General features: G+C 39.1%; 1 protein-coding gene across 3 annotated transcripts in view; it reads right to left on the bottom strand.

Moving 5' to 3' along the window:
- Window positions 1-26125, bottom strand: part of UPF2 (UPF2 regulator of nonsense mediated mRNA decay) — a 129833-nt gene that overhangs the window by 36279 nt on the left and 67429 nt on the right. For all 3 annotated transcript variants that reach the window (XM_021943037.1, XM_021943036.2, XM_009213971.2), the window contains exons 10-15: window positions 16583-16696; window positions 14279-14395; window positions 10416-10601; window positions 7592-7795; window positions 6503-6778; window positions 3353-3536 (exon numbers count right to left, since the gene is read on the bottom strand). In XM_021943037.1, the coding sequence (XP_021798729.1) occupies window positions 3353-3536; window positions 6503-6778; window positions 7592-7795; window positions 10416-10601; window positions 14279-14395; window positions 16583-16696 (1081 nt within the window). The remainder of the gene's footprint in view (window positions 1-3352; window positions 3537-6502; window positions 6779-7591; window positions 7796-10415; window positions 10602-14278; window positions 14396-16582; window positions 16697-26125) is intronic.

Below are 26125 nucleotides of genomic sequence, written 5' to 3'. Positions count from 1 at the left end.
CCTCTTTTCTTACAGCTTTAAATGCTTGGATAATCTTATATATCTCAGTCTTGGACAAAGGTAGAAAACAGCAACAGAGGAGGTACAGTCTCAGCCATATGTAAGATACAGCGTTGGCCACACTCTTTACCAAATGAGATTTAAAGAGTCTCCAAAAACTCAAAGACTTGAAACAAATTGTGCCACTTTAATGGATAAATCATATTTGGCTATCAATTTGAATGTATGCAAATTAAGATGGGGGGGAATGGGGCAAAAAGCTACATAGCAGCTTTGTCACCATACAGACTCACTTTTTTTCTTTAATAACAGCATTCTCCTCCTAAGCCTAATGGAACTCCCTGGCCTGAATTTGATTTCACCTCCTGTGTCCATCCCACATTTCACAGCCTAGTCAATTCTTCCTGTTGGAATTCCAATCCACACTCTCTACTTTTGAGATGCACACAATATGGTCTCATCTGATCCCACTGATCTGCTACCCACTCCTCTCTCCTAAGCCCTCCCCTGAAGTTGCCTCAGACATCTCCTGTCACAGAACACACTGCTTTAAGATCTTGCTTGTCCAATATCCTTCTCAATAGAGAACACCCTTCAACACGTACTTTCAGATCCCATCCACTCTTCAAGTTCCGTTTCAGTTTTACTTGCTGTATAAACTGTCAATGAGTATTTCAATCTATTACTTTTTCTCCTATTTGCTCCTAAAGCATGTGGAGAACTTACAGCATCTTACATTTGATGATATACTACGTTGTTATTTTTTTCCTAATAATCACATAAATATTACATCAGATTATAAGACCCTTGAGGACAAAAAACTTATATGTTCAAAACTTAAGAGAGCACATATATTAATAAATACACAGTAGGTGTTAAATAAATACCTGTTGATTCATAGAATCTGAGAGGATTCAAGCAGGAAGAAACTTTAGTGATGATATGATTTAACCCTCTCATTTCATGAATACTGGGTTGAACACTTCCAAACCAGAATTCAAATAATATTGACTATTATCATTTTAGTTTTGTTCTTAAATTAAAATAAAAATCTGAGCCAGTAATCTTACCTATCCTGAGAAAATCAGAGGTACACTAAAAATGTTATTTACAGTGGTATAAAACTAGAATCAACCTAAGAGTGAAACAGCATCAACCTAAGAGTGAAACAGCTGTATGAAGTAAATTATGGCACATAGATACAAATGAACACAGCCAATTAAAAAACAAAAAATAAAGCTTTAAAAGAATATGTGTAATGTCAAGAAAAAATTTCATAATGTATTAAGTAGAACCAATTGGTTATAAAATCACAAACACATAAAAAATTTAAAAAGAGTAGAAAAATATGTATCAAAATAGTAACACATGATTATCCTTCTGTATGGAATATTGGTATTGTTTTCTTGGTATTTTAAAAAATTACTGTCATGAACACTTATTACTTTTAATACTATTAAAAATTATTTTTAAAATATAAGAAAATGGTTTTAGTATTTTCCAATTAACTACGATGTTAACATTGGGATACTATAAAACTAACATGAGACGATGAATTTTCAGGTGTCTGAAAACAAAAAACTACCAAAGGCACAATACTGTATTATCTTCTGGTTTATCAGTAGGAAACTGATTTAATATCAATTTTTCTGCATATGTCTTCTTCCTGATATTTCGACTCTATAACCAGGAAGCAAATGGAGACTTGGGAGTGCACTGATTGCAGCTGCTACCATCTTTTGAGTTTTATTCATGAACAGCAATCTATTTTTTACCTTCATATTCTAAGCAAGGACAGAGTCCTCACAAGAAGCCTGCAGTCCTTTAATTTAGCCTTTTGATCTACAAAGGACAAAGCACAACTGTTCTCTTTTCTGTCACCAAACTAGGTATCACACTAATATTTACTCATGTCCACTATACAGAGAGTACTATTCATTAAGGTTTTTGAGAAACAAGGCTAAGACTTAACAATTTTCCAAGGATCCAAAGCAAGTGAAATAAGTTCACAAATACTCTGCTTGATATGAGATCATGTATTCAATTAGAAATTTCAAAAGGAAAAGAAAGTAGGTAACTTGGAAAAAGGTTCAAAGAACAAAAAGAATCACATATGCTTTTACGGGTTAAGTTGTAGGAAAAGTTAATACTTGCACAATCAGTAGCAGCACTTATAAAACCTTTACCATGAAAAGTGGTTCTTCAGATATGCAATGTAGTAAATTTATATAATTTGCATAACTGGTTAAGGTAAAGATCCCTTCATGATAGACATGAATGTACCAAGTTCTAGTGGGAAATCAAATACTAGCTTAATAGTCTGAAAACGTGTCACTTTATTTTTATTTTATTTATTTTTTTTGAGATGGAGTTTCACTCTTGTTGCCCAGGCTATAGTGCAATGGCGTGATCTTGGCTCACTCCAATCTCTGCCTCCCGGGTTCAAGCAATTCTCCTGCCTCAGCCTCCTGAGTAGTTGGGATTATGGGCGTGCGCCACCATGCCTGGATAATTTTTGCATTTTTAGTAGAGATGGGGTTTTGCCATGTTGGCCAGGCTGGTCTCCAACTCCTGACCTCAGGTGATCTGCCTGCCTCGGCCTCCCAAAGTGCTGGGATCACAAGCATGAGCCACCACACTTGTCCAAAACATGTCACTTTAAAATGACTACAATAAAACATGCTAAGAACTATCAGCATATAAACCAGGTTGGTACGGCTATACCTTGTACTGGTTATTTCTAAAGACATGTAGGTTCCTGCAGCTCTAATGGCAGCTATTCAAGAGTTAACTCTTCTCCCCAAAACAACCTCAGGATACCGAAGTATATAGAGAACCTTCTAATTATCTCTAGATTTTCTCTAGTCCTTAGAAACAGAAGCAACTCTGCCAGTGGTAAGCTCTGAAATCCTGCCCTGCAGGATAGTTCCAAACTTCTGACAGTTCCTCCCTTCTACAGTTTCTTTCCTTGCACTTTTTAAGAAATAATGCCTGTTGAAAATATATACTGCAAAAATAAGTAATGCTTTAATCAAAAATAGATTTTATATTAGCAACCAAAAATTCTACAATTAAGAGAGGTAGACAGGATTGTGGTTTTCGTTTTTTTTTTTCCCATCACTATTACTTGCTTCAAGTCCTGTGAGTACTGCATAACTGTTTTTCTCCAGTTTGAAATTACCTAGTGAAATCAAGCACATCACATGGCTATTACCTAACACTATTATGTTACACTCAACACTGAAAATAGAAAAGATACAATGTAAACTCTGACTGGTAACATTATAAAGCAAATTCCAGAAACAATCTGCCAAATAGCACCTTCATTTTCTGTCTATAATCAATTGCTTACCCAGTTTTATTAAGAATTCTCGTTCCAAGTCTTGTACCTGCCTGATGGATTCTTCCAGAGAATTACAGAGTTTGATCTTTGGTCTTAGCAGTTCTAGGGTATCACTGATCATGTAATCTATATCAATAGGAAATGGATGGTCTTTTGTCCAAACCTCCAAACTTTTCTTCCACCAAACATAACGCTGATAACAAATGAAAAATAAATTTAGCTACAAGAAATTAATAACAAAATATTTAAAAATAATAAACTATCTTGTGCTGTTACCTAGTTATAACTATTAAGCTAAAAGGTTGTAAAAGACACCTACCATTTCTATTAACGGTCAACAGCAATGATCTCATTCCAATCATTTCCCTCTGTCTATACAGGCTTTCAGCTATTTGGTGAATGTATTAAATATCTTTTTATTATAACTGTCACAGTTTTTTTTAAGGCAAGGATATATTATAAATAAAATACCAAATAAATTTTCAGGTACTCCAAAACAAGGTACTGATTTCCCATATTTAATTTTGCAAATATAACCAAATTCAAAGCCATTGTTGTGATAAATGTTCATTATTTTCTTTGTACTACTTGCTTTGATTTTTGAAGAGTTAAAGTATCTGAAGATACGGTTTTTTAAATATATAAAACCACTAATCATCAACAAGCATTTATTGAACATCTACTGTGTATATGGCACTGTGTAGATATTTTCCCTCTCTACTCCAAGCCTGGTTCCCACATTCTATTTTATATTTGTTCTAATTCCTAAATTTACATTAACTGAAAGCACAACCCCAACCCAAGAATTTACTAGTATATAAACAGGTATTCCTCTGGGAGTTTTACTCTTCCTCTCCAGTCTGTTCCAGGTCCTTGCTACTCCAAGTGTGGACCTCATCTGGGAGCTTGTTAGAAATGTAGAATCTCAGTCCTCCCCCTAGATCAACTGAATCAGAATCTGCATCTTTACAATGTCCCCAGGGGACATGGATGCTCAGCAAAGTTTAGAAGCACTGCTCCAGGTGATCCTTTCTTCCTGACCTTCTAATACTGAACTGTACACTCCATGTTCTGGGTGGAACACACAGACCTCACCACCCAGGCCTCACTCACTTTTGACTCCAATTCCTAAGTATGGCTCTGCTATGCACTTTTGTCTGTTAATCAATTTGGAAAACATTTTTGTCTCTTTTCGCTCCTGAATATTTCTGAGTGTTTCTTTTCTCTCAGCCTAAGACGTCAGAGTGAATCCAAAGAATGATTCCCTTCTGAGAGAGACTCTAGTTTGGATGCTGTTATAGTTGCCATTTTGCAGCAAAACTCTGGCTTTTAATACAGTATCCAACTTAAGATGGTCCTCACATACAACAGGGACTCCAACCCTCAAATCTGCAAGTCCTTTTCCCCACTTTCTGCTCATCAATTCAGAAAGTAAAGGAGTAATAAGTTTCCCTCTATTGCAAAAGAATAGTGGTAGGAGCAAGCTAACAGACCACAATTCCCCAATAATACGTACCCCCCACTTAACACATGCCACAATGTGGATGTATTTTTAATACTTCAAGTTGTAACATTAAACTTATTTTCTTCATAATGGGTAAATGAAAATACTAACAACTGTGATTATATAGAATTGAATGGTACTATCTGCACTTAGTAAAACTTAAAGCACTTGATAGTTGTTCACCCTAATCGGCACTTAGAAAATTGTATTTTTTTTTTTTTTTTTTTTTTTTGAGATGGAGTCTCGCGCTGTCGCCCAGGCTGGAGTGCAGTGGCGCGATCTCGGCTCACTGCAAGCTCCGCCTCCCGGGTTCACGCCATTCTCCTGCCTCAGCCTCCTGAGTAGCTGGGACTACAGGCGCCCACCACCGCGCCCGGCTAATTTTTTTTTTGTATTTTTAGTAGAGACGGGGTTTCACTGTGGTCTCGATCTCCTGACCTTGTGATCCGCCCGCCTCGGCCTCCCAAAGTGCTGGGATTACAGGCGTGAGCCACCGCGCCCGGCCAGAAAATTGTATTTTATGAGAAATAGTAATTGGGCTCCAACTAATCAACCTATAAGTTAACTTCTGAAATATAAACTTTATAGAGGTTGTAGTAGTGTCCCTGTATTTGTATATGAATTTAATTTATATTGTACTTGGTCTAAATCAGAAGTTTATATAATTAACCAAAATTAAGATATGGAACGCACAACCCAAGAATTTATGAATAAATGAACAAACATTCTTTCTGTATTAAATAGAACACATTTTTCTCAAAAGCGATAGGTTTTCTTTAAAAAAAAAAAAAATTAGGCTGGGCATGCTGACTCATGCCTGTTAATCCCAGAATGCTGGGAGGCCGAGATGGGTGGATCATCTGAGGTCAGGAGTTCAAGACCAGCCTAACCAACATGGTGAAACCGCCCCCGTCCCCCCGCCACCAAAAATACAAAAATTAGCCGAGTGTGGTGGAGTACGCCTGTAATCCCAGATACTCTGGAGGCTGAGGCAGGAGAACTGCTTGAACCTGAGAGGCAGAGGTTGCAGTGAGCTGAGATTGCACCACTAGACTCCAACCTGGGTGACAGAGCAAGACTCAGTCTCAAAAAAAAAAAAAACTCTATCTTTTAGAAACAAGAATTTGGGCTGCGCACGGTGGTTCATGCCTGTAATCCTAACACTTTGGGAGGCTGAGGTGGGAGACTTACTTGAGGCTAGGAATTCAAGATCAACCTGGCCAACACAGCAAGACCCCAACTCTATTTAAAAAAAAAAAAAAGCAAGAATTTGAGATGTAAATCAGAATATAGATGAGTGAGAAGAGAACATTAACAAATGTATTACAAATCACAAGTAATTTTAATTAATAAATTACTGTATTAAATATAATGGTCCACAAATTAGTGAACCAAATTTATAAACTGTATGAAAATAATTCCCAAAATTAATGAGCAATCATTATCAATCATAAAAGTTACATGCAATGAGAATGTTCATATAATAGAATCCACCATATATCTTTAAATTTCCAAAAGCATTCTTCTATGAACAATATAATCTAATTATGAACATATATAGGGTATATGAATACCATGTTTCTTCTCTAATAGTATTTTTTAAAACACATGCAATGCATTAAATGATGCCAAACTGAATATTTCAGCTTATATACCTGAAAATATACAAGGAAACAATCAAGTTTTCGTTTACTGGAACCTCTGTCAAAGTACTGGCCACATGTGTCCAGAATAGTGCATACGAGTCTAATTCTGAAAAGATGCTCAGGTGGGTCCAGGGAACTTGGAGAGCCATCAGGATTAACACCAAATGAGGTAAAAGAATACAGAGTTCTGAAAATAACAGCTGATTCCACCATTCGGTAATTGTAAAGTTCTCCTAAGAACTTGGCACTGCTGATACGCCTTTGATTAAATTTAGGTTGATTAACCTAAAAGGAAACAAAAACACAGATTTTCATTAAAGAGGAGTAGTGTACATGAAAACAGGTTAAACTTGCCTCTGTAACTTGAAAATATCAATCACTGAAAGAACACTGAATATAGAAACGACAGATCTTTCATAATAAAGTGGTCACTTCCAGGTGTCCTTTTCTCTCTCTAGGAAATGGCTATCTTTAAAGTGTTTTCACAAAAAGAACATATTAGATATTAAATTTAGCTATCATTACATTAATTGTTTCTAAAACAGTTAAAATGTAATTCTACCCTTAACCTATTTTCTCCGCAATCAGTGAATTAAGAAAACAATAAATCTGGGTTTTACAATAAGAGCAAAGTGTTAGGACGGGCGCAGTAGCTCACACCTGTAATCCCTGCACTTTGGGAGGTTGACAGGCAATCACCTGCGGTCAGGAGTTCGAGACCAGCTTGGCCAACATGGCAAAACCCCGTCTCTACTAAAAATACAAAAAAATTAGCTAGGCGTGGTGGCAAGCACCTGTAATCCCAGCTACTTGGGAAGCTGAGACAGGAGAATTGCTTGAACCCGGGAGGCCGAGCTTGCAGTGAATGGAGATCATGCCAGTGCACTCCAGCCTGGGTGACAGAGCGAGACTCTGTCTAAAAAAAAAAAAAAAAAAAAAAAGAGGAAAGTGTTTACAGAAAATTCTTATAAAATGATTATCAGCTTTTTCTAACTAATAAATTTACAGATTCCTATAACTTGAGTCTCAACAGTAACCTAGAAATAATAAATTATCCACAAATTCCAATTGTGTGACATTAAAGAAAGTCTTGGTTACCTCCATTCCTAATCGAATATCTTCTAACACTCCATCCACAACATGGATCCCAACATCCTCTTGGTAGAGCACTAGTCCTGCTAAGAGGTTGGCTACACAATGAATACTGTTATATTTCACATTCCAGATGTTTATCATACAACAAATAACATAGTCTTTCACTTCTTGGTCCTGCCAGGGCAGCTTTCGCATCTGTCTCAAAACCTAAACAAAGAGAATTTTGTTTAAATTATTAAGTAAGTGCACAGTAGTCTGACCAAATAATACAGAAATTTTGCTATGACTCTACAGAGAACTTCTGAAATAGAAAGTACATTAGAAATCCTCTAACAGCCTCTTCAGAAATAGAAAAAATGAGATTTTCTAATTACAATAAAATGTATTATCATCTTTCCCAAATCCTTCCATAGTGCTCTCAAATTTTCTAGAGTTTTCAGGTCTTCAATCTAGGTAACTGTACTAAGGTCATTAAAAGAAATATCCAATCAGGAGTTTGGAGTAAGTTTTGTTTTGTTTTCTTTTCCCCAGACACAGTCTCACTCAGGCTGGAGCGCAGTAGTACAAACTCGGCTCACTGCAACCTCTGCCTCCATGGCTCAAGCAATCCTCCCACCTCAGTCTCCCAAATAGATGGGACTAAAGGCGTGCAAGCCTGGCTAATTTTTGTATTTTTTGTAGAGGTGGAATCTCCCTGTGTTGCCCAGGCTGGTTTCAAACCCCTGACCTCAAGTGATCCCTGTGCCTTGGCCTCCCAAAGTGCTGGGATTACGGGCATGAGCCACTATGCCCAGCATAGAGTAGGTCTTTAAAAACAAGAACAGGCCAGGCGCAGTGGCTCACACTTGTAATCCCAGCACTCTGGGAGGCCAAGGTGGGTGGATAATCTGAGGTTAGGAGTTCAAGACTAGCTTGGCCAACATGGCAAAACCCTGTCTCTACTAAAAATACAAAAATTAGCCAAGCACGGTAGTGGGCAACTGTAATTCCAGCTACTAGGGAGGCTGAGGCAGGAGAATCACTTGAACCCGGGAAGGAAAGATGGCCGTGAGCCGAGACCGTACCACTGCACTCCAGCCTGCGTGACAGAGCTAGACTCTGTCTCAAAAAAAAAAAAAAAAAAGAAAAATAACATGTTCTCTTTGGTGCATCATTTGACATAAATAATCTCTCTTTCTCTTTCTTTCTTTCTTTTTCTCTTGAGACGGAGTCTCGCTCTGTCACCCAGGCTGGAGTGCAGTGGCACGGTCTCAGATCACTACAACCCTCCGCCTCCAGGGTTCAAGCAATTTTCGTGCCTCAGCCTCCCGAGTAGCTGGGATTACAGGCATGCGCCAACACACTCGGCTAATTTTTGTATTTCTGGTAGAAATGAGGGTTTCGCCATGTTGGCCAGGCTAGTCTCAAATTCCTGGCCTCAAGTGATCTGCCCATCTTGGCCTCCCAAAGTGTTGGCTCATAGGCACGAGCCACTGTGCCAGTCAATAATCTTACTTAAAAAATAAAATCATTAATTTCCAACAAATAAACCCAAAGTCAACTGGCTAAAAGATCCCTTAAGGTGGAGGACACTATATCAAGACTGACACTGTACAACAACCTCAGTTTCCTCACGTGTAAACGGGGGATAACAAAAAAGTACTTACTTCCTAGTTTATGGCAAAGACTAGACAAGTTAAAAATATGTGAAGTACATAGGAAAGTGTCTGGCACATTATAAAAATGTTAGTGGCCAGATGCAGTGGCTCACACCTGTAATCCCAACACTATGGGAGGCTGAGGCAGGAGGATTGCTTGAGCCCAGGAGTTCAAGACCAGCCTGTGGAACATAGCAATACCCCATCTCTATTAAATTAAATTAAATTATTTTTAAAAGTTAGCAATTATTATTTCAAAGCCTCTACTATAACAAGATAATCAGCAGAGCTCTAACCATAATCAAAGTCTTTCCATTTTTCTCCTTATATAAAATGGATACTATTAGCCAATTGCAAAGTAATCCTTTCATCTCTACTCTCTATTATCATCAACAATTCATCTTTCAGACACTAAACATGACTCTGACATTTCCAATGAAGCTGGTATGAGAACTCATTTAGCCATTCTATACTTCTCAAACTTTTAGACAATTCCAAAACTATTTGAAACAACTACTGCCTCTGATTGAGGAAGCTGGTTTCAATTTTCAAACCTGCAACATAATTTCTTATCACCTTCCATCCTAAAAAGAAAAAAATTCTATGCTGTATTATATGTCAAGTTGTAGAGTTCACCAAGAAATGTTTTGTTCGACATATCTTACTGAAAAGCGAAGTTTCTAACATGGTAACTACAATTATTAACATAATAGGTCAGTGATTCTTTACCTTCACTGGAAATTAACCCGTTGAGAATCTAAAGAAAGCTGCAGACCCTGTTTCCACAAAAATACAAATAGCCACAGACATTCAAAATTCTGAGATTTCAGAGGGATCATGGGCCTCTTATAAAGTCTACTAAAGGTTAGGATCCCATGTACTGATGCAAAATATTTAAGTACAAATTTATTATGGAATACCAGAGAGAAAGTAATAGTTTCAAATATATACATAAAATCAAAATTTCCTAGAGTTACTATTTCAATTAGAACAAAAAGTTGTCATAAAAGGAAAACAAAACCTATGTCTCAAATATCATGTATCATCATAAGAATTCCTTCTTAGGATGACTTACACAGAGTTGATTGTAAAGCAACTTGAGCTCCACCCCCAGTTCTCCTACTCTACATAAGCTTAGTACTACCACAAATCTCACGTTAACTATTACTGCATGATTTCATAAGATTTACCTTCTCAGTGGTAACTTTAGAGAGATCCTTGTACAAAAGTTTCCGGACATATTCCTGGAGAGGAGGACGTTTCTTTTTCACGGTTTTTTCAGCTGGAGGTGGGTTGCAGTAGTAATATGCATTCTCTACCATTGTGACATATCTCGCATCAAGATGCATTGCTTGCTTCTTTCTCATCATTTGCTCCTGAAATAAAAAGTCCAAATTAATCAAAACACTTTCCTTCTAAGATTCCTTTACTTCTAACTAAACTTCTCAGTGATTTACTATTTCAAAGTAATGGGTTACAAAGCCAAAGAAAGGGCTGGGCACTGTGGCTCATGCCTCGAATCCCAGCACTTTGGGAGACTGAGATGACAGGATCATTTGAACCCAGGAGTTCAAGACCAGCTTGGGCAACATGGTGAAACCCCATCTCTACAAAAGATACAAAAATTAGCCAGGTGTGGTGGCACGCACCTGTAGTCCCAGCAACTTGGGAGGTGGAGGCTGCAGTAAGCCATGATTGGCACTGCACTCCAGACTGGGCAAGATCAAGACCCTGTCTCTTTAAAAAAAAAAAAAAAAAAAAAAAAAAAGAGCACAAGGAGGTGGGGGTGGTGAGACAAAAACAATCAATGGGCATATCAAAGAGCATGTAAGCACACTAACTGTTATACTACTTATTTTTAGAACATACTAATCCATGGGCCAGGCGCGGTGGCTCGAGCCTGTAATCCCAGCACTTTGGGAGGCCAAAGTGGGCGGATCACGAGGTCAGGAGATAGAGACCATCCTAGATAACATGGTGAAACCCTGTCTCTATGAAAAATACAAAAAAAATTAGCCAGGCGTGGTGGCGGACACCTGTAGTCCCAGCTACTCAGGAGGCTGAGGCAGGAGAATGGCGTGAACCCGGGAGGCAGAGCTTGCAGTGAGCCAAGATCGCGCCACTGCACTCCAGCCTGGGCAACAGCAGGAGACCCTGTCTCAAAAACAAACAAAAATTACTTGGTACTTAATTAGTGTTATGCAATATGGCAGGCACGGGAAACTCATCAGTGAACAGGACAGACATGATTCCTACTTTCAGGAAGCTTAATAGTCTGGTGTCAGAAGACAGAATAAAATCAACAAATAAATCAACTACTATTCTTTTCAATAATAATTGCAACAGTAGTATGAACAATAAGTACTGCAATCTGAAACAACAGAGAACCTACTTTAGTTCAGGGTGGGTTAGGGAAGGTTTTTCTGAGAAAGTGACATTTAAACTAGGATCTGAAGGATAACAAAGGCTGAAGAACCTCAGGAAGAGCAAGCATGCAGAGGCCCAAGGAGAAAGAAAGGCAGATGTGGCACAGAACAGAAGGCCAGTGTGTTCCCAGCAGGGAGCAGTGCAAGAGAGAAGAGGAGGGAGGGGACGGGTAATAGAGAGCACTGCACACGAAGGTGAGAAGGCTGGGTTTAAATGTGCAGAGGGAGATCACTGATGAGCTTCAAGCAGCGTTGTGGACTGGGGTGCTGGGTGGTGGTGGATTTCAAGTTCTGTGTGTATGTGAGCTCAAGGAGGGCAAGGGCTGTATCTTTTTCACTGTCACATATGTAGCACCAGAAACAGTGCCTGACAGACATGCAATTCATATTTAACAATGCATGAATAAATGAATGAATTTTTAAAAACACGTTCACTCTTTCCTATGGACTGCTTTTCTATCCGTGCAAAATCATCATATACTAGGAGAAAGTTTTGCTATTTATAAGTTAAACTGTGGGTATACCAAGTTTCATAACTGTTTCTCTTGTCTCCAAGGATTTCTATAGTACACTGACTGTACCTAAGCCCCTATACTGACACATCTTTGTACTATAATTAGCGAATGCCTGTTAAATATTCAGTCTTCCAAACAGACAAGAAAACACTCCCATGTTAAATAGAGCTAGAGACTTAATGACAGCACCCTGTAAGTTCTTTAGACAAAATAGAATGCATCATTTAACTTATCACTTGTACACAGATAATCCAGCTTTTAATCTCAATTAGTCTCAACCTGTTATCTGGCCTGCTTTAGAACCTTTTCTCCCACACACGCACACTCACACATACCCAAAACTAATTTTAACATTAGCCAAGAATAATTTTGAAGGCAAACCAGTTAAAAGGTTATATGTCTTCTCAAATAAATGTGAATACATTTTAGATGATCCCATAAGCACTGATGTGCTTCAAACCAAACTCATCATCTGTTTCCTCCCCTTTATTCCCCCATGTCTGTGACTGGCGCCATCATCTGCTCAGATGCCCATGGCAGAATTTTAGTCTTATCTTAGTGTATTTTCTGCTTCCTCATCCCTTATATCTCACCACCAAGTCTCCTCAGTTCTACCTCCTAAAAATTTTCATATAGCAAGTCAGAATTCTCCAGTTTCTCCCCAACCATCCATACCCCAATTCACTTCTTCATTGTTGTCTCCCTAGGTTTTTAAAACAGCCTTTTAACTGTTCTCTGTATCCCTGGTCTCAGCAGTTATCGCCTCCATGCTAATCTTTCTAAAAACATGAATCTGATCATAACCACTCTACCTGCTTAGTTAAAATCCTTCAACAGTTATTCACTGCCACCAGGAAAAAAACCTCAAGCTCCTTAGCATGGCACTCTGGGCTCCTTATAAGCTAGTGTGTGCCTACCCTCCCCTCCAGTCTTACCTGCAGCTGTTTTATTCAACTGGTTTCTCGTCTCTGCCTTTAAGACTCAGCTTAGGTCTCCAAAATAAAAAATGTTTTTTCCAAGAACCCTTTCCTGATACAGTAAATTAGGTGTCTCTTCTAGCTACACCCAAAATACCCTAGGCATATACATTTACCATAATGTATGTCTTTTTTTTTTAAACTTCCCATAATGTATTTCAATTCTCTATTTATTTGTCTGACTGTCATATTAGGTTATAAACTACGTAAGGGCAGAAACTCTTCCAACTTTATATTCCAAGGGTCTAGCACAGAGTTCACACTCCATAAATACTATCAAGCCATTAGGGGAGATCTTTCCTACTCTCAGTCTGGTTTAAGTACCTCCTCCATGAGCCCACAATATCCTCGGCAGCCCCCCATTACAGTACCTACAACATTGTACTAGAATTATGTAGTTAACTCTCACCCATTAGAGGTGAATCACTTTGAAGATGGTAATTATATTTCATTTCTTTTTATCATCCCCCCTATAGCTGTGTGGGTATTCATTCATTCATTCATTCGAGACAGGGTCTCATTCTGTCACCCAGGCTGGAGTGCAGTGGCAAGATCACGGCTCCTGCAGCCTTGATCTCCCAAGTTCACCTCAGCCTCCTGAGTAGCTGGGACTACAGGAAAGCACCACCATGCCTGGCTAGTTTTAAAATGTGTTTGTAGAGAGGAGGTCTTTCTATGTTGCCCAGGCTGGTATTTGTAAGTGCTGGGAATATAGGCATGAGCCATTGCGCCTGGCCTTAATTTTAAAATTTAAGCTTACATTTTATGTGCTTACATGACACACGAATAATGGTTTGAGATGCACCAAAACATTCATAACATAACAAAAACATTCATAAACATTGCTCTAAAAAACAGTATTGGGTGCCTGCTCATCTGTATCATTTGTTAAAAGTGTTACAGGTTGAACTTAATTACCCCTTGCAATACTGTGAACTCACTGGTAGCCAAGTGAGAAAAATGTCTACAGCTCTCCAGGGATGGCAACTCATATGTATGGGATGTTCCAGTTTAGACAGAAATGTTTGTATTCTTATGAAAGAATAAGATAACCAGCACTGGTCAATATTTTCAACCTCTGAAGCACAGGTAAATCAAGAACCTCTAGCTCTTTCCAGGATCCTCAAGCCCTTACCAAAAGTACACTGGTCCTCAGGTGAGATTCTGGAGATCTGAAAAGAAACCGTCCACATGTCTCCAGCAGGGTGCATGCCATTTCAATATGGTGATGAGAGAAGTCTGACAGAAGCATCTGCAACAGGAAGAATGATGAAAACTACAAAGGCAACTCTTCAATCCTAGTAGAGGAAGAAATTATCATACATCTAATGTGTGTAAGAACTTGGAAAATGTAAAAAACAGAAGTGAGTCTACTCGAGTTCACTGCTGGGCATCTTTTGTGTTCTGCCATTAATTTGTATTGAAAAACTTCAATATATTTAATGTCTTTCACAGAAAGATATGTGGAAACGAATGTCAAAGCCCTTTCTATATTTATTATTAGATGTTTTGTATTTAAACACATGCCACGTACACAGCAGACTTTTTCTCAATGCCTTTTGTTTTGGTCTATATATTTATTTTCCAAAATTCTCACTACAAAAGTATTATTTGCTCATTATATGAATTATAGACACAACATATCACTAGGACATTTTCGTATTTACCCTCCTAATCATTAATGCATATTTTCTAAACTAAAACAGATTGAGACATTTGAGAACTTGGTTTCTATTGTATCATTTAATCACTTGGTTTTTCTGGCTTATAAGGAATATCTTTTTGTGCCCTTTTTTGTCCTTCTATGGCATGATTTGCAAAGAACATAGTACTGCATAATATGAACTAGATTAAAACTTACTTGATTCTTATTCATCATCCAAATTGCCTCCCATTTCTTACTACAGGTTAAGTTTCCCTCATCTAAAATGCCTGGGACCAGAAATGTTTCAGATTTCAAATTTTTTTCAGATTTTGGAATACAGTATTTGAAATTTGAAATGGGAGGCAATTTGCATGATGAATAAGAATCAAGTAAGTTTTAATCTAGTTCATATCATGATACAATAGAAACCAATTTCTTGCCAATTTTTGCTTTACATATTTTGAAGCTATGTTATTGGCTGCATACTGATTCAGAAAGGTAATCTTTTCCTGTTAAAATAACCTCTTCATCATTACAAACCAGCCTTCTTTCTTTCTTTCTTTCTTTTTTGAGATGGAGTTTCACTCTTGTTACCCAGGCTGGAGTGCAATAGCGTGATCTCGGCTCACCACAACCTCCGCCTCCTGGATTCAAGCGATTCTCCTGCCTCAGCCTCCCGAGTAGCTGGGATGACAGGTGCCCGCCAGCCACCGTGCCTGGCTAATTTTGTATTTTTAGTAGATACGGGGTTTCTCCATGTTGGTCAGGCTGGTCTTGAACCCCTGACCTCAGGTGATCCACCTGCCTCAGACTCCCAAAGTGCTAGGATTAAAGGCGTGAGCTACGGCACCTGGCCCTTTATTTCTAATAATATTTCACGCTTTTGTCAAAAGTGTTACAGGTTGAACTTAATAACCCCTTGTAATACTGTGAACTCACTGGTAGCCAAGTGAGAAAAAATTTCTACAGCTCTCCAGGGATGGCAACTCATAAGTATGGGACATTCTAGTTTAGGCAGAAATATTTGTATTCATATGACAGAGTAAGATAACTACTGCCAGTCAATATTTTTAACCTCTACGATAACACAGAGAAACCAGCTTTCATTTTATTAGTATTTGTATAGCACTATTTTCCCCATCTTTTTATTTAATTTTTCTCATCTTCATATTTAAGGGTAACAGTTGTAGATAGCTCCTAATAGTTGTTTTTTTTGTTTTTTTGTTTTTTTTTTTTTGAGACGGAGTCTCGCTCTGTTGCCCAGGCTGGAGTGCAGTGGCCGGATCTCAGCTCACTGCAAGCTCCGCCTCCCGGGTTCACGCCATTCTCCTGCCTCAACCTCCCGAGTAGCTGGGACTACAGGCGCCCGCCACCTCGCCCGGCTAGTTTTTTGTATTTTTTAGTAGAGACGGGGTTTCATCGTGTTAGCCAGGATGGTCTCGATCTCCTGACCTCGTGATCCGCCCGTCTCGGCCTCCCAAAGTGCTGGGATTACAGGCTTGAGCCACCGCGCCCGGCCTAATAGTTGTTTTAATCAAGTTTTATATTTTTAAGGCTTTTGCTTGATGTATTTCACCCTTTTCAGGTTTCACGTTATTACTGGTAGAACTGCATAAGTATCTAAGATCTTAACTATTTGTTTTGTATTTTGCACACCTGTTTAATGTTACTTTTTCTTCCTTTCTTGGTCTTCTTTTGGATTAATCAAATATTAAATTATTTCACTTTATCTACCATTTATAACTAAAACTTTAAACTTTTCAATTAAAAGCAATCAACCAATTTAGCACTAACCTTTAAACAATGTAGTGTGTCATTTTTGGTGAACATCTTAAACTTAGTTAGTTCTCCAATAAAACGAACAGTTTTATTCTTTGTTTCAATATTGATCTGGTCCTTTTTTCGTACCTAAAAATTAAGAGAGAAAAGATAATGCTTAATCAACATTTTGAATCTCTGTGATAAAAACTATTTTTAATGCATTCAAATTGACTCCATTTTTTTTTTTTTTTTTTGAGACAGAGTTTCACTCTTGTCGCCCAGGCTGGAGCACAATGGTGCAATCTTGGCTCACTACCTCTGCCTCCTGGGTTCAAGCGATTCTCCTGCTTCACCCTACCGAGTAGCTGGGATTACAGGCATCCACCACCACACCTGGCTAATTTTTTGTATTTTTGGTAGAGATGGGATTTCATCATGTTGGCCAGGCTGGTCCCAAACTCCTGACCTCGGGCGATCCACCCACCTTGGCCTCCCAAAGTGCTGAGATTACAGGCGTGAGCCACTGTGCCCAGCCCATTCCAGATATTTTTAATAGGTAAGGGTAAAATTTCTTGCTATAGGCCAGGTGCGGTGGCTCAGGCCTGTAATCCCAGCACTTTGGGAGGCTGAGGCAGGCAGACCACAAGGTCAGGAGTTTGAGACAGCCTGGCCAACGTGGCGGAACCCTGTCTCAACTAAAAACACAAAAATTAGCCAGGCGTGGTGGCAGGCGCCTGTAATTCCAGCTACTTGGGAGGTTGAGGCAGGAGAATTGCTTGAACCCTGGAGGTGGAGGTTGCAGTGAGCTGAGATCATGCCATTACACTCCAGCCTGGGTGACAAGAGCAAGACTCTGTCTCAAAAAAAAAAAAAAAAAAACTCTTGCTATATTTAAACTATTGTAAGTTAAAGAAAAAATTGCTCTGTATAACACCAGTCCCAGGATGTGCTCTGCAAAACAGCTCCATGGTCAAGTAATTTGGAGGAAAAAAATGAATTTTACCAGGCCTAAAGAGGCTCTTAAATAAAGAAAACTTTAAGTCAATGTTTTTCAAATTTATTTGGCAACATGAACCTCCTTTTTGAAATGTTAGAAACTGCTATTAGTTAACATCCGTTTAAATTAATACTATAAGGAACACACTTTAGGAAATGCTGCTTTAAAAATATGAATGCCAAGTGCTCACCTAAGCAAAACTGGTATTAAGGCTTGGCTAGCGTATTATAATTATGAACTATGCTGCATTTTTACTATAAATACATTACAACGAAAGAGCCAATATAATCACTGTTCTTTTTTATCACCAGTCATGGTTGTACTTGGTCAATGGTTAAGTCCTTTGCAAATGTAAGTCTTCTAGTTAGGCACAAATTTCAAGAATTATCAGATGCAACAAAATCTGGCTGCTACAGTGCAATGCAAACAGACATATCGAGATAAATGCAATTGGATTTAACCTCAGAATTCCATTTTCATCGGAAAACCAAACCTACAGTCTAGAAAACTTTCATTTGAACACCAGTGACCATAATGTAGTGCCCTGAATTAGTTTAGCACTTTCTTTCCTTGTTTTCTGAGACAGCTTCACTCTGTCACCCAGGCTGGAGTGCAGTGGCACAATCTCAGCTCACTGCGACCTCCACCTCCCAGGTTAAAGAGATTTTTGTGCCTCAGCCTCCTGAGTGGCTGCGATTACAGGTGCGTGCCATCACGTCTGGCTACATTTTTGTATTTTTAGTAGAGATGGGGTTTCACCATGTTGCCCAGGCTGGTCTCAAACTCCTGGCCTCAAGCGATCCCTCTGCCTCAGCGTCCCAAAATGCTGGGATTACAGGTGTGAACCACCACAATCGGCCTAGAACTTTTTTTTTCTTTTTTTGAGACAGAGTCTCGCACTGTTGCTCAGGCTAGAGTGCAATGGCACGATCTCGGCTCACTGTAACCTCCACCTCTCGGGTTCAAGCGATTCTCCTGCCTCAGCCTCCTGAGTACCTGGGATTACAGGCGCCTGCCACCACGCTCGGTTAATTTTTTGTAGTTTTAGTAGAGACGGGGTTTCACTATGGTGGTCAGGCTGGTCTTGAACTCTTGACCTCATGATCCGCCCGCCTCGGCCTCCCAAAGTGCCAGAACTTTTTTTTTAATGACATCATTTAAGCATACAAAATAGTTTTGCAATTAGAGACAAATATAAAATAGAACTAGAGTCTCATTTGTAATATTAAACAAACTGATACTGAATAAACCTGACTGCTTATTATCAGCCTTGTAATTTAGAAAGAAGCACAGCCTTCATAAAGAAAGAACTTTTCACAAATAAATGTTTCATATACATGCACATAAAAAACTTCTCTTACTAATTTACCTTATTTTCTATTTATTTTTGTTTGTTTGTTTGTTTTGTTTTGAGACGGAGTCTCGCTCTGTTGCCCAGGCTGGAGTGCAGTGGCCGGATCTCAGCTCACTGCAAGCTCCACCTCCCGGGTTCACGCCATTCTCCGGCCTCAGCCTCCCCAGTAGCTGGGACTACAGGCGCCCGCCACCTCGCCCGGCTAGTTTTTTGTATTTTTTAGTAGAGACGGGGTTTCACCGTGTTAGCCAGGATGGTCTCGATCTCCTGACCTCGTGATCCGCCCGTCTCGGCCTCCCAAAGTGCTGGGATCACAGGCTTGAGCCACCGCGCCTGGCCTAATTTACCTTATTTTCTGAGCTTCGAGGATTGATTGAGTGTGGACTGTGGACCAGTTTTGCTGGATTTCAATCCCAGCACTATTACTTACACTTACTGCCTGTTACTTAACCTGTGTCTCAATGTCCTTATCTGTAAATTGGACCTAATAGGGTTATGAGTCTTAAATAAGTTAATACTTGTAAAGCACATAAAACAGTGCTTTGGACCAGCAAGAGTTCAATAAATACTATCACTCATTTTATCCTTCCTTGTATATTTGTACCTCTAATACATGGGCACTAAATAAATGTTTGCTGACAAATAATTGAAAAGCTAAAGCTTAATATACATTCTGCAGTGACATGAAAGAGCAAAAGTTCTGGAGTTAGAATGTCTGTGCTCTTAAGATCACTTTATGGGATATAATATCTTAAGCAAGTCATATAAACTCCCTGAGCCTGTCTGCCCACTTGGTAAAGTAAGGATAATGATGATGATGGTAGTGACTACACTTCACTTGGTACTAAGCAATTAAGGTACAGGACAAAAGAAGATTAGACAACTTTTAAAATGATGTTAGGCTGGGCGCAGTGGCTCACGCCTGTAATCCCAGCACTTTGGGAGGCCGAGGCAGGCGGATCACGAGGTCAGGAGATTGAGACCATCCTGGCTAACACGGTGAAACCCCGTCTTTACTAAAAATATTTAAAAATTAGCCAGGCGTGGTGGTGGGCGCCTGTAGTCCCAGCTACTCAGGAGGCTGAGGCAGGAGAATGGTGTGAACCTGGGAGGCGGAGCTTGCGGTGAGCTGAGATCGTGCCACTGCACTCCAGCCTGAGCAACAGAGCGAGAGGAGACTCCGTCTCAAAATAAATAAATAAATAAAATGATGCTTAAGGAGTATTTTAATGACAGGGTAAAATGCTTCTGAGAAATAACAGAAAATTACACATAAAATATAATTCATCCATGAAAAACTATAGAGAAAAAAAGGTAAAACTAAAAACTAAAAAACAAAAAACCACCAAAACGTTGCTGTTAAGTAATGAAACTGGTATTTTTCTTTCCTTTTTTTTTTAACTTTAAATGTAAATTACACTGACCTTGTGTCTTTGTTTGGGAAAACACATAAGAAAGCATATCAAAAACTACGCACTAAAACGGGCCAGGCATGATGGCTCACACCTGTGATCCCAGCACTTTGGGAGGCCGAGGCAGGTGGATCACTTGAGGTCAAGAGTTTGAGACCAGCCTGGCCAACATGGTGAAACTCCGTCTCTACTAAAAATACAAAAATTAGCAGGGCATCGTGGCACGTGCCTATAATCCCAGCTACTCGGGAGGCTGAGGCACAAGAATCGCTTGAACCTGGGAGGGGGAGGTTGTGGCAAGATGAGATCATGCCACTGCACTCCAGCCTGGGTGACACAGTGAGACTCGATCTCAAAAAAAAAAAAGGGAAAAAAAACCACTATATACTAAAACTAAGTCTTTAGGGTCAGTAGGGTTGGGAAATACATATATCTATTTTTAAATCTCCTTGGATGATGTTGGATGCATATCCTCTTCATCAACTGCTATGGAATATCACACCATTTTAAGCATTACTAAGCATTCTAGTTTTCAAAACATGTTAATATGCTGTATCATCCACATCATATATTTACATTAATTCTAATTATTCTGAAATATTATAAAGGTTACGGAGGTTATATCTAATACAAATGACAAAATTATACAATATTTAAATGAAGTGTTATAAATCAATGATCTCACTCCCTCATTTTCAGATGAGAAAACTGAAGGCTTTTCAAAAGCTTGTAACTTATAAAAATGGCTAACATTCTCACTCCTCATTCAACATTTCAACATTTTTCACTGTCACTTCTTTCCTTTTTTTTTTTTTGAGACGTAGTTTCGCTCTTATTGCCCAGGCTGGAGTGCAATGGTGTGATCTCGGCTCACCGCAACCTCCGCCTCCCAGGTTCAAGTGATTCTCCTGCCTCAGCCTCCCAAGTAGCTGGGATTAAAGGCATGTACTACCATGCCTGGCTAATTTTGCATTTTTAGTAGAGATGAAGTTTCTCCATGTTGGTTAGGCTGACTGAACTCCTGACCTCCGGTGATCCACCCGCCTCGGCCACCCAAAGTGCTGGGATTACAGGCGTGAGCCACTGCGTCCGGTCTTCACTCTCATTTCTTAAAACCTTATGATCAAAAATATGTCAAAACACTTCTGGATGAATTAACAATGTAACATTTTCTATATATTTGTAGTTCAATAATGCCTCTTGTAAGACTTTATTCATATAATCAATCATCCATAGCAAAAATGTGGTTTGCAACTCTGCTAAAGACAAATAAAATTGAGATTAATTGAACAACAAAGTTTGTATATACTAATTAAAACTCTTCAGGCTGGGCACAGTGGTTCATGCCTATAATCCCAGCACTTTGGAAGGCCAAGGCAGGCAGATCACTTAAGGTCAGGAGTTTGAGATCAACCTGGCCAACATGGTAAAACCCCGTCTCTGCTAAAAGTACAAAAATTGGCCAGGTATGGTGGCCTGTGCCTGTAGTCCCAGCTACTTGGGAGGCTGAGGCAGGAGAATCACTTGAAGCCGGGAGGCTGAGGTTACAGTGAGCCAAGATCCCGCCACTGCACTCCGGCCTGGGCAACAGAGCAAGACTCCGTCTCAAAAACAACACCAACAACAACAAAAAAACTTTTCAGATATATCAACACACATGAACTGTAAGGATTTCCTAAGGCCTATCATTTGCCACTTTCCTAGAGAAAGAATCCTCTGTTCTAGTCAAGCTGGCCCCTCTAGAAGGGCCAAATAGATATTCACCCAAATAGATTTTCTATCCTCCATAATTTGCTCACTTTGTTTTACATGAAGTCTCTTCAATCATTCAGCAAACTTTTCTGAAAACCTACTGTAGGCTAAACAAAAAATCAGTACTGAGTCTATAAATAAGTAAATTTGCCTTGACATAAAATTCTTTAAAAACTTTTGTGAACCAGTATCTCCAAAGTAGAGTGCATAAGACTATCTACCTACTTGGAGTAGGGAGGGGAAACTGGCAATTCTATTTATATGTTTTATCTCACACATTTCCATTTGTTTTTGTATGGTTTACAATGCACAAAAGCATTTGGTACAATTGCCAAGGTATGTAATTTTGAAATAAATATACCTATAATGGGGATATGTAGTCAACTTATTTTAACAAATAAAGAAACTTAATCAAAAAGTTGGGAGATGATTCATTTTTAAAATGTCAGTGACTTAATTTGCTTATGTTAAATAAAAGTTGTCTTCCCAGTCAGGTGTGTTGGTATGCGCCTGTAGTCCTAGTTACTTGGGAGGCTGAAACAGGAGGATCGCGTGAGTCCATAAGTTTGAGGCTGCAGTGAGCGATGATCATGCCACTGCATTCCACCTTGGGTGACAAAGTAAGATACCATCTCTTAAAACAAAACAAAACAAAAAGTTGTCCCCTTCATCACTGAAGAAGTAGGCCGTACTGAAACTTTAGAGAACACAGAAAACTAGAACGGAAGAGAATTCCTCCTATTCCCACCATCCAAAGACTGCCACGTTAACATACTCACATGTAATTGTTTTTTCTTCTCTACTTTCTAAGCATTTTAAGTGTATGTTTATTATACGTAAGATTTTATATCTTGCTTTTTAAAAAAGTACTTTCTGATATAAAAACTTGTTGTTGCTGTTGTTGTTTTTTGAGATGGAATTTCACTCTTGTTGCCCAGGCTAGAGTGCAGTGGCGCAATCTTAGCTCACGGTAACCTCCGCCTCCTGGGTTCAAGTGATTCTCCTGCCTCAGCCTCCTGAGTAGCTGGGATTACAGGCATGCGCCACCATGTCCGGCTAATTTTGTATTTTTTCTTTTTTTAGGGAGACAGAGTTTCTCCATGTTGGTCAGGCTGGTCTCGAACTCCCGACCTCAGGTGATCTGCCCGCCTTGGCCTCCCAAAATGCTGGGATTATAGGTGTGGGCCACCGCACCTGGCCCTAAAAAGGTTTTTGTAAACATCAATTCTAATGGCTTGCCATCATTTCAGCATTGTGATTATATGGCCATTTTATTAATCCACTGTTGGGCTTTCAGATGATCAGTTTTCTCTATTAGAGTCATAGTGTGAATCACCCTTTTTTGGTATATAGATTTGTTTACTTAGGACATGTCCTCGGAGTTGTCCAAAGTATGAATGCCTCTAGGGCTCTTGAAATCTAGTGCCAAACAGCTTCACCATATTCCCACCTGAAGTATCTGAGAATGTTGGTTTCTCATGTCTATTACCTTTTCTAATTGTCAGTTAAATTAGCAAACCCATTGTTTCAACTAGAATTTCCTTAACTGACAATGAAATTTCACACAGCTTTGTTAACAAAAGCTTTATTTCTCAGATGAGGTTCTTAGGGGGGAAAACATCAGACTGCAGAAATAACACTAGATCTAGGTAGAAGACAGAGACAAGAAAAGCTGGTTAAAAAGCTACTATCATAACTCCAGGTACAGAAAATGAAAGACAGTGGCAGGAGGTACGAAGAGAAGATGCTAGATTTTAGTTGTTTTAGAAGTCAGTATCAAATGAATTCCGTAAACAATGGCTCCTAAATGTCTAGGTGCAAAAGTAGAGGTATTTATCTCAGTAATTGGATAAAATACATTGTAAATTTACAGGGAAAATACAGAAGCAGATTCAAGGAAGTAAAAGACATTTTTAAGAAGAAAATAATGAATTCAGTTTGGGGACCAATTTAGCTCAAAGTACATGAAAACTTTCTAAGTATCATAAGAGAAGTTCTGGCAAGATATATATATTTGGGGTTGTTGAAAAATAGATATGAATTAAAGGCCAGCTAAATGCATCCCATTAAAAAGGAGGCTGAAGGAAGAAAGCTGAGCCAATCCCAACAAAGAAACTCAGGTAGAAAAAAAGGTGGAGGAGATTAAGAAAGTAACACAAGTAAGAACCAGGAGAGAATGGTGGTATAGAAGGTATAATTATTATTAAATGATATTTATGTACAGATGCTATGTGAGGAGTTATACGTGCATTATTTCATTTAATCCTTAAGAACAATCCTATTTCTAAAAATGCAATTATTAACCCTACTTGGTAGACATGGAAACCAAGGTTTAGAACACTTGAGTCTAAGTTGGCCACAGTTACAATACTAGCATGTGGTGGAGCCAGAGGCAGGCTTCCTAAAAAACAGGAGAGTCTGGCAGTTTCGAGTCTGCAGAGACACTAACTAACAGGCAACCGGAAAAACAACTGCTGGTCTCTGCCAGGGTGCTATGATGGTGAATCAAAGGGTAAATGTCAGGAGAAACAGAGACAAGTATACTGTCAAACATTTCAATAAGAAGGTAATGAAACAGTTGGCGGCTGAGGGAGGGGACGGGGGATGCTGAGAAAAGGTGTTTGTTGTTGTCACTTTAAGGATGTGAGTGGTGAGCATGTTTCCGCCTAATAGAAAATCGCTGGCAAAGCCTATAGATTTGGGGTAGGAAGGCCAGATCCTGGAGGAAGTAGACGGTGATCAAGTATGTAGAATGCTCTTTCTTCTCCCTGGGAGAGCACTGGTTCCCAAAGTGTGCTCCTGGAGTTCTGATATTCTTCCCTTGTAATGAAGCATTGCAGCAGTACAATAAAAATGCCAATACCCCAACTCTCACCCCAATTTTCAAATGAGAGAGTACATATAGAATTTTCTTAATTTTAAGTTTTTCACCAAAAGCACTAACTATGCTTGGTCCAGGAACTTGTGTTTTAATTTGGGGATTGGTTGAGGGGTATAGGCATACAACCAATATAATAACTCATACTGTCCACTAGTAAAACAGTTACTTCTTGGTACAATGAGATTAAACATATCAACAAGAATATCACGGCTTATGATGTATCTGTCTCTGAACTAGCAGCATTTGTCAAAGTGTGTTCTTTGATGGGTTCCATATGCATGCCCTCCAGGAGATTCACAGAGCACATTACCATATTAATGCTTTGAGAATTCTTAAAACAAAACAAAACAAAACAAAACCATTTAACTTTATTGAGTTCAGTGTTTCCAACCTCTCTAAACATAGAAACCTTCCCTTACATACTACCTGTGAAAATCTGAAAAACTAGCAAAAGTTGGCCCCAAAAAATCTTAACCACAAATCTCATACTAACAAGAAGTGCTTACAGACTATTCTCCTTTGCACGAGACTCTCCTTCCTTTGCACTCAAAGCACCCACTCTCCAATAATTCACCTGGCAATTCAGCATGCAATTCCTTACAGCTATTACATTTAAGGATTAATTTTTATTTAAACCTGTGTCCTCAACTACACCGTTTGAGTTCCTGACCTCGGGAATTTTGTCTGTTCTTCCGAGAGCTTGGCAATACGACTGACTGGTGCATAGTGAGTGAGAGATAGCACGTGCAGACATTTCCTGTTTTTATTTGCATTCTGACCAAATTATGATAAAGCAAAGTTTTGTAAACACCATTTTTCCATTGGCTAACAACAATTGAATTTCATGTTTTTTCACAGTCTAACAACGTCCACTTTCAGTCACCTCTGGCAGTATCATTTCCCCACTAGCAAGCCTGTATTTGAAGCAGAAGCACCTCCATGAAGTAACTGGATAACATGGGTTGGGAGAACCACTAACACATAGTTTGTTCATACTTCTAGGGCTAGAGAGAAAGGGAAGCCATCTGGTAACAGGCTCCTGTTATTTCCCAGGGTGATCTTTAAGAAACTCACCATAATCCAAGGTAAAATTTCTTAAGGCAAGAATCAAAGAAACACGGGCTATGGCAGCACTTGCTAGTATCAGATTATTGATGGAAACTTGTAGACGCCACACATT

Source organism: Papio anubis, chromosome 11, assembly GCF_008728515.1.
Source record: "Papio anubis isolate 15944 chromosome 11, Panubis1.0, whole genome shotgun sequence".
Lineage (NCBI taxonomy): Eukaryota > Metazoa > Chordata > Mammalia > Primates > Cercopithecidae > Papio > Papio anubis.
This window is presented reverse-complemented; position numbering and strand designations above follow the sequence as displayed.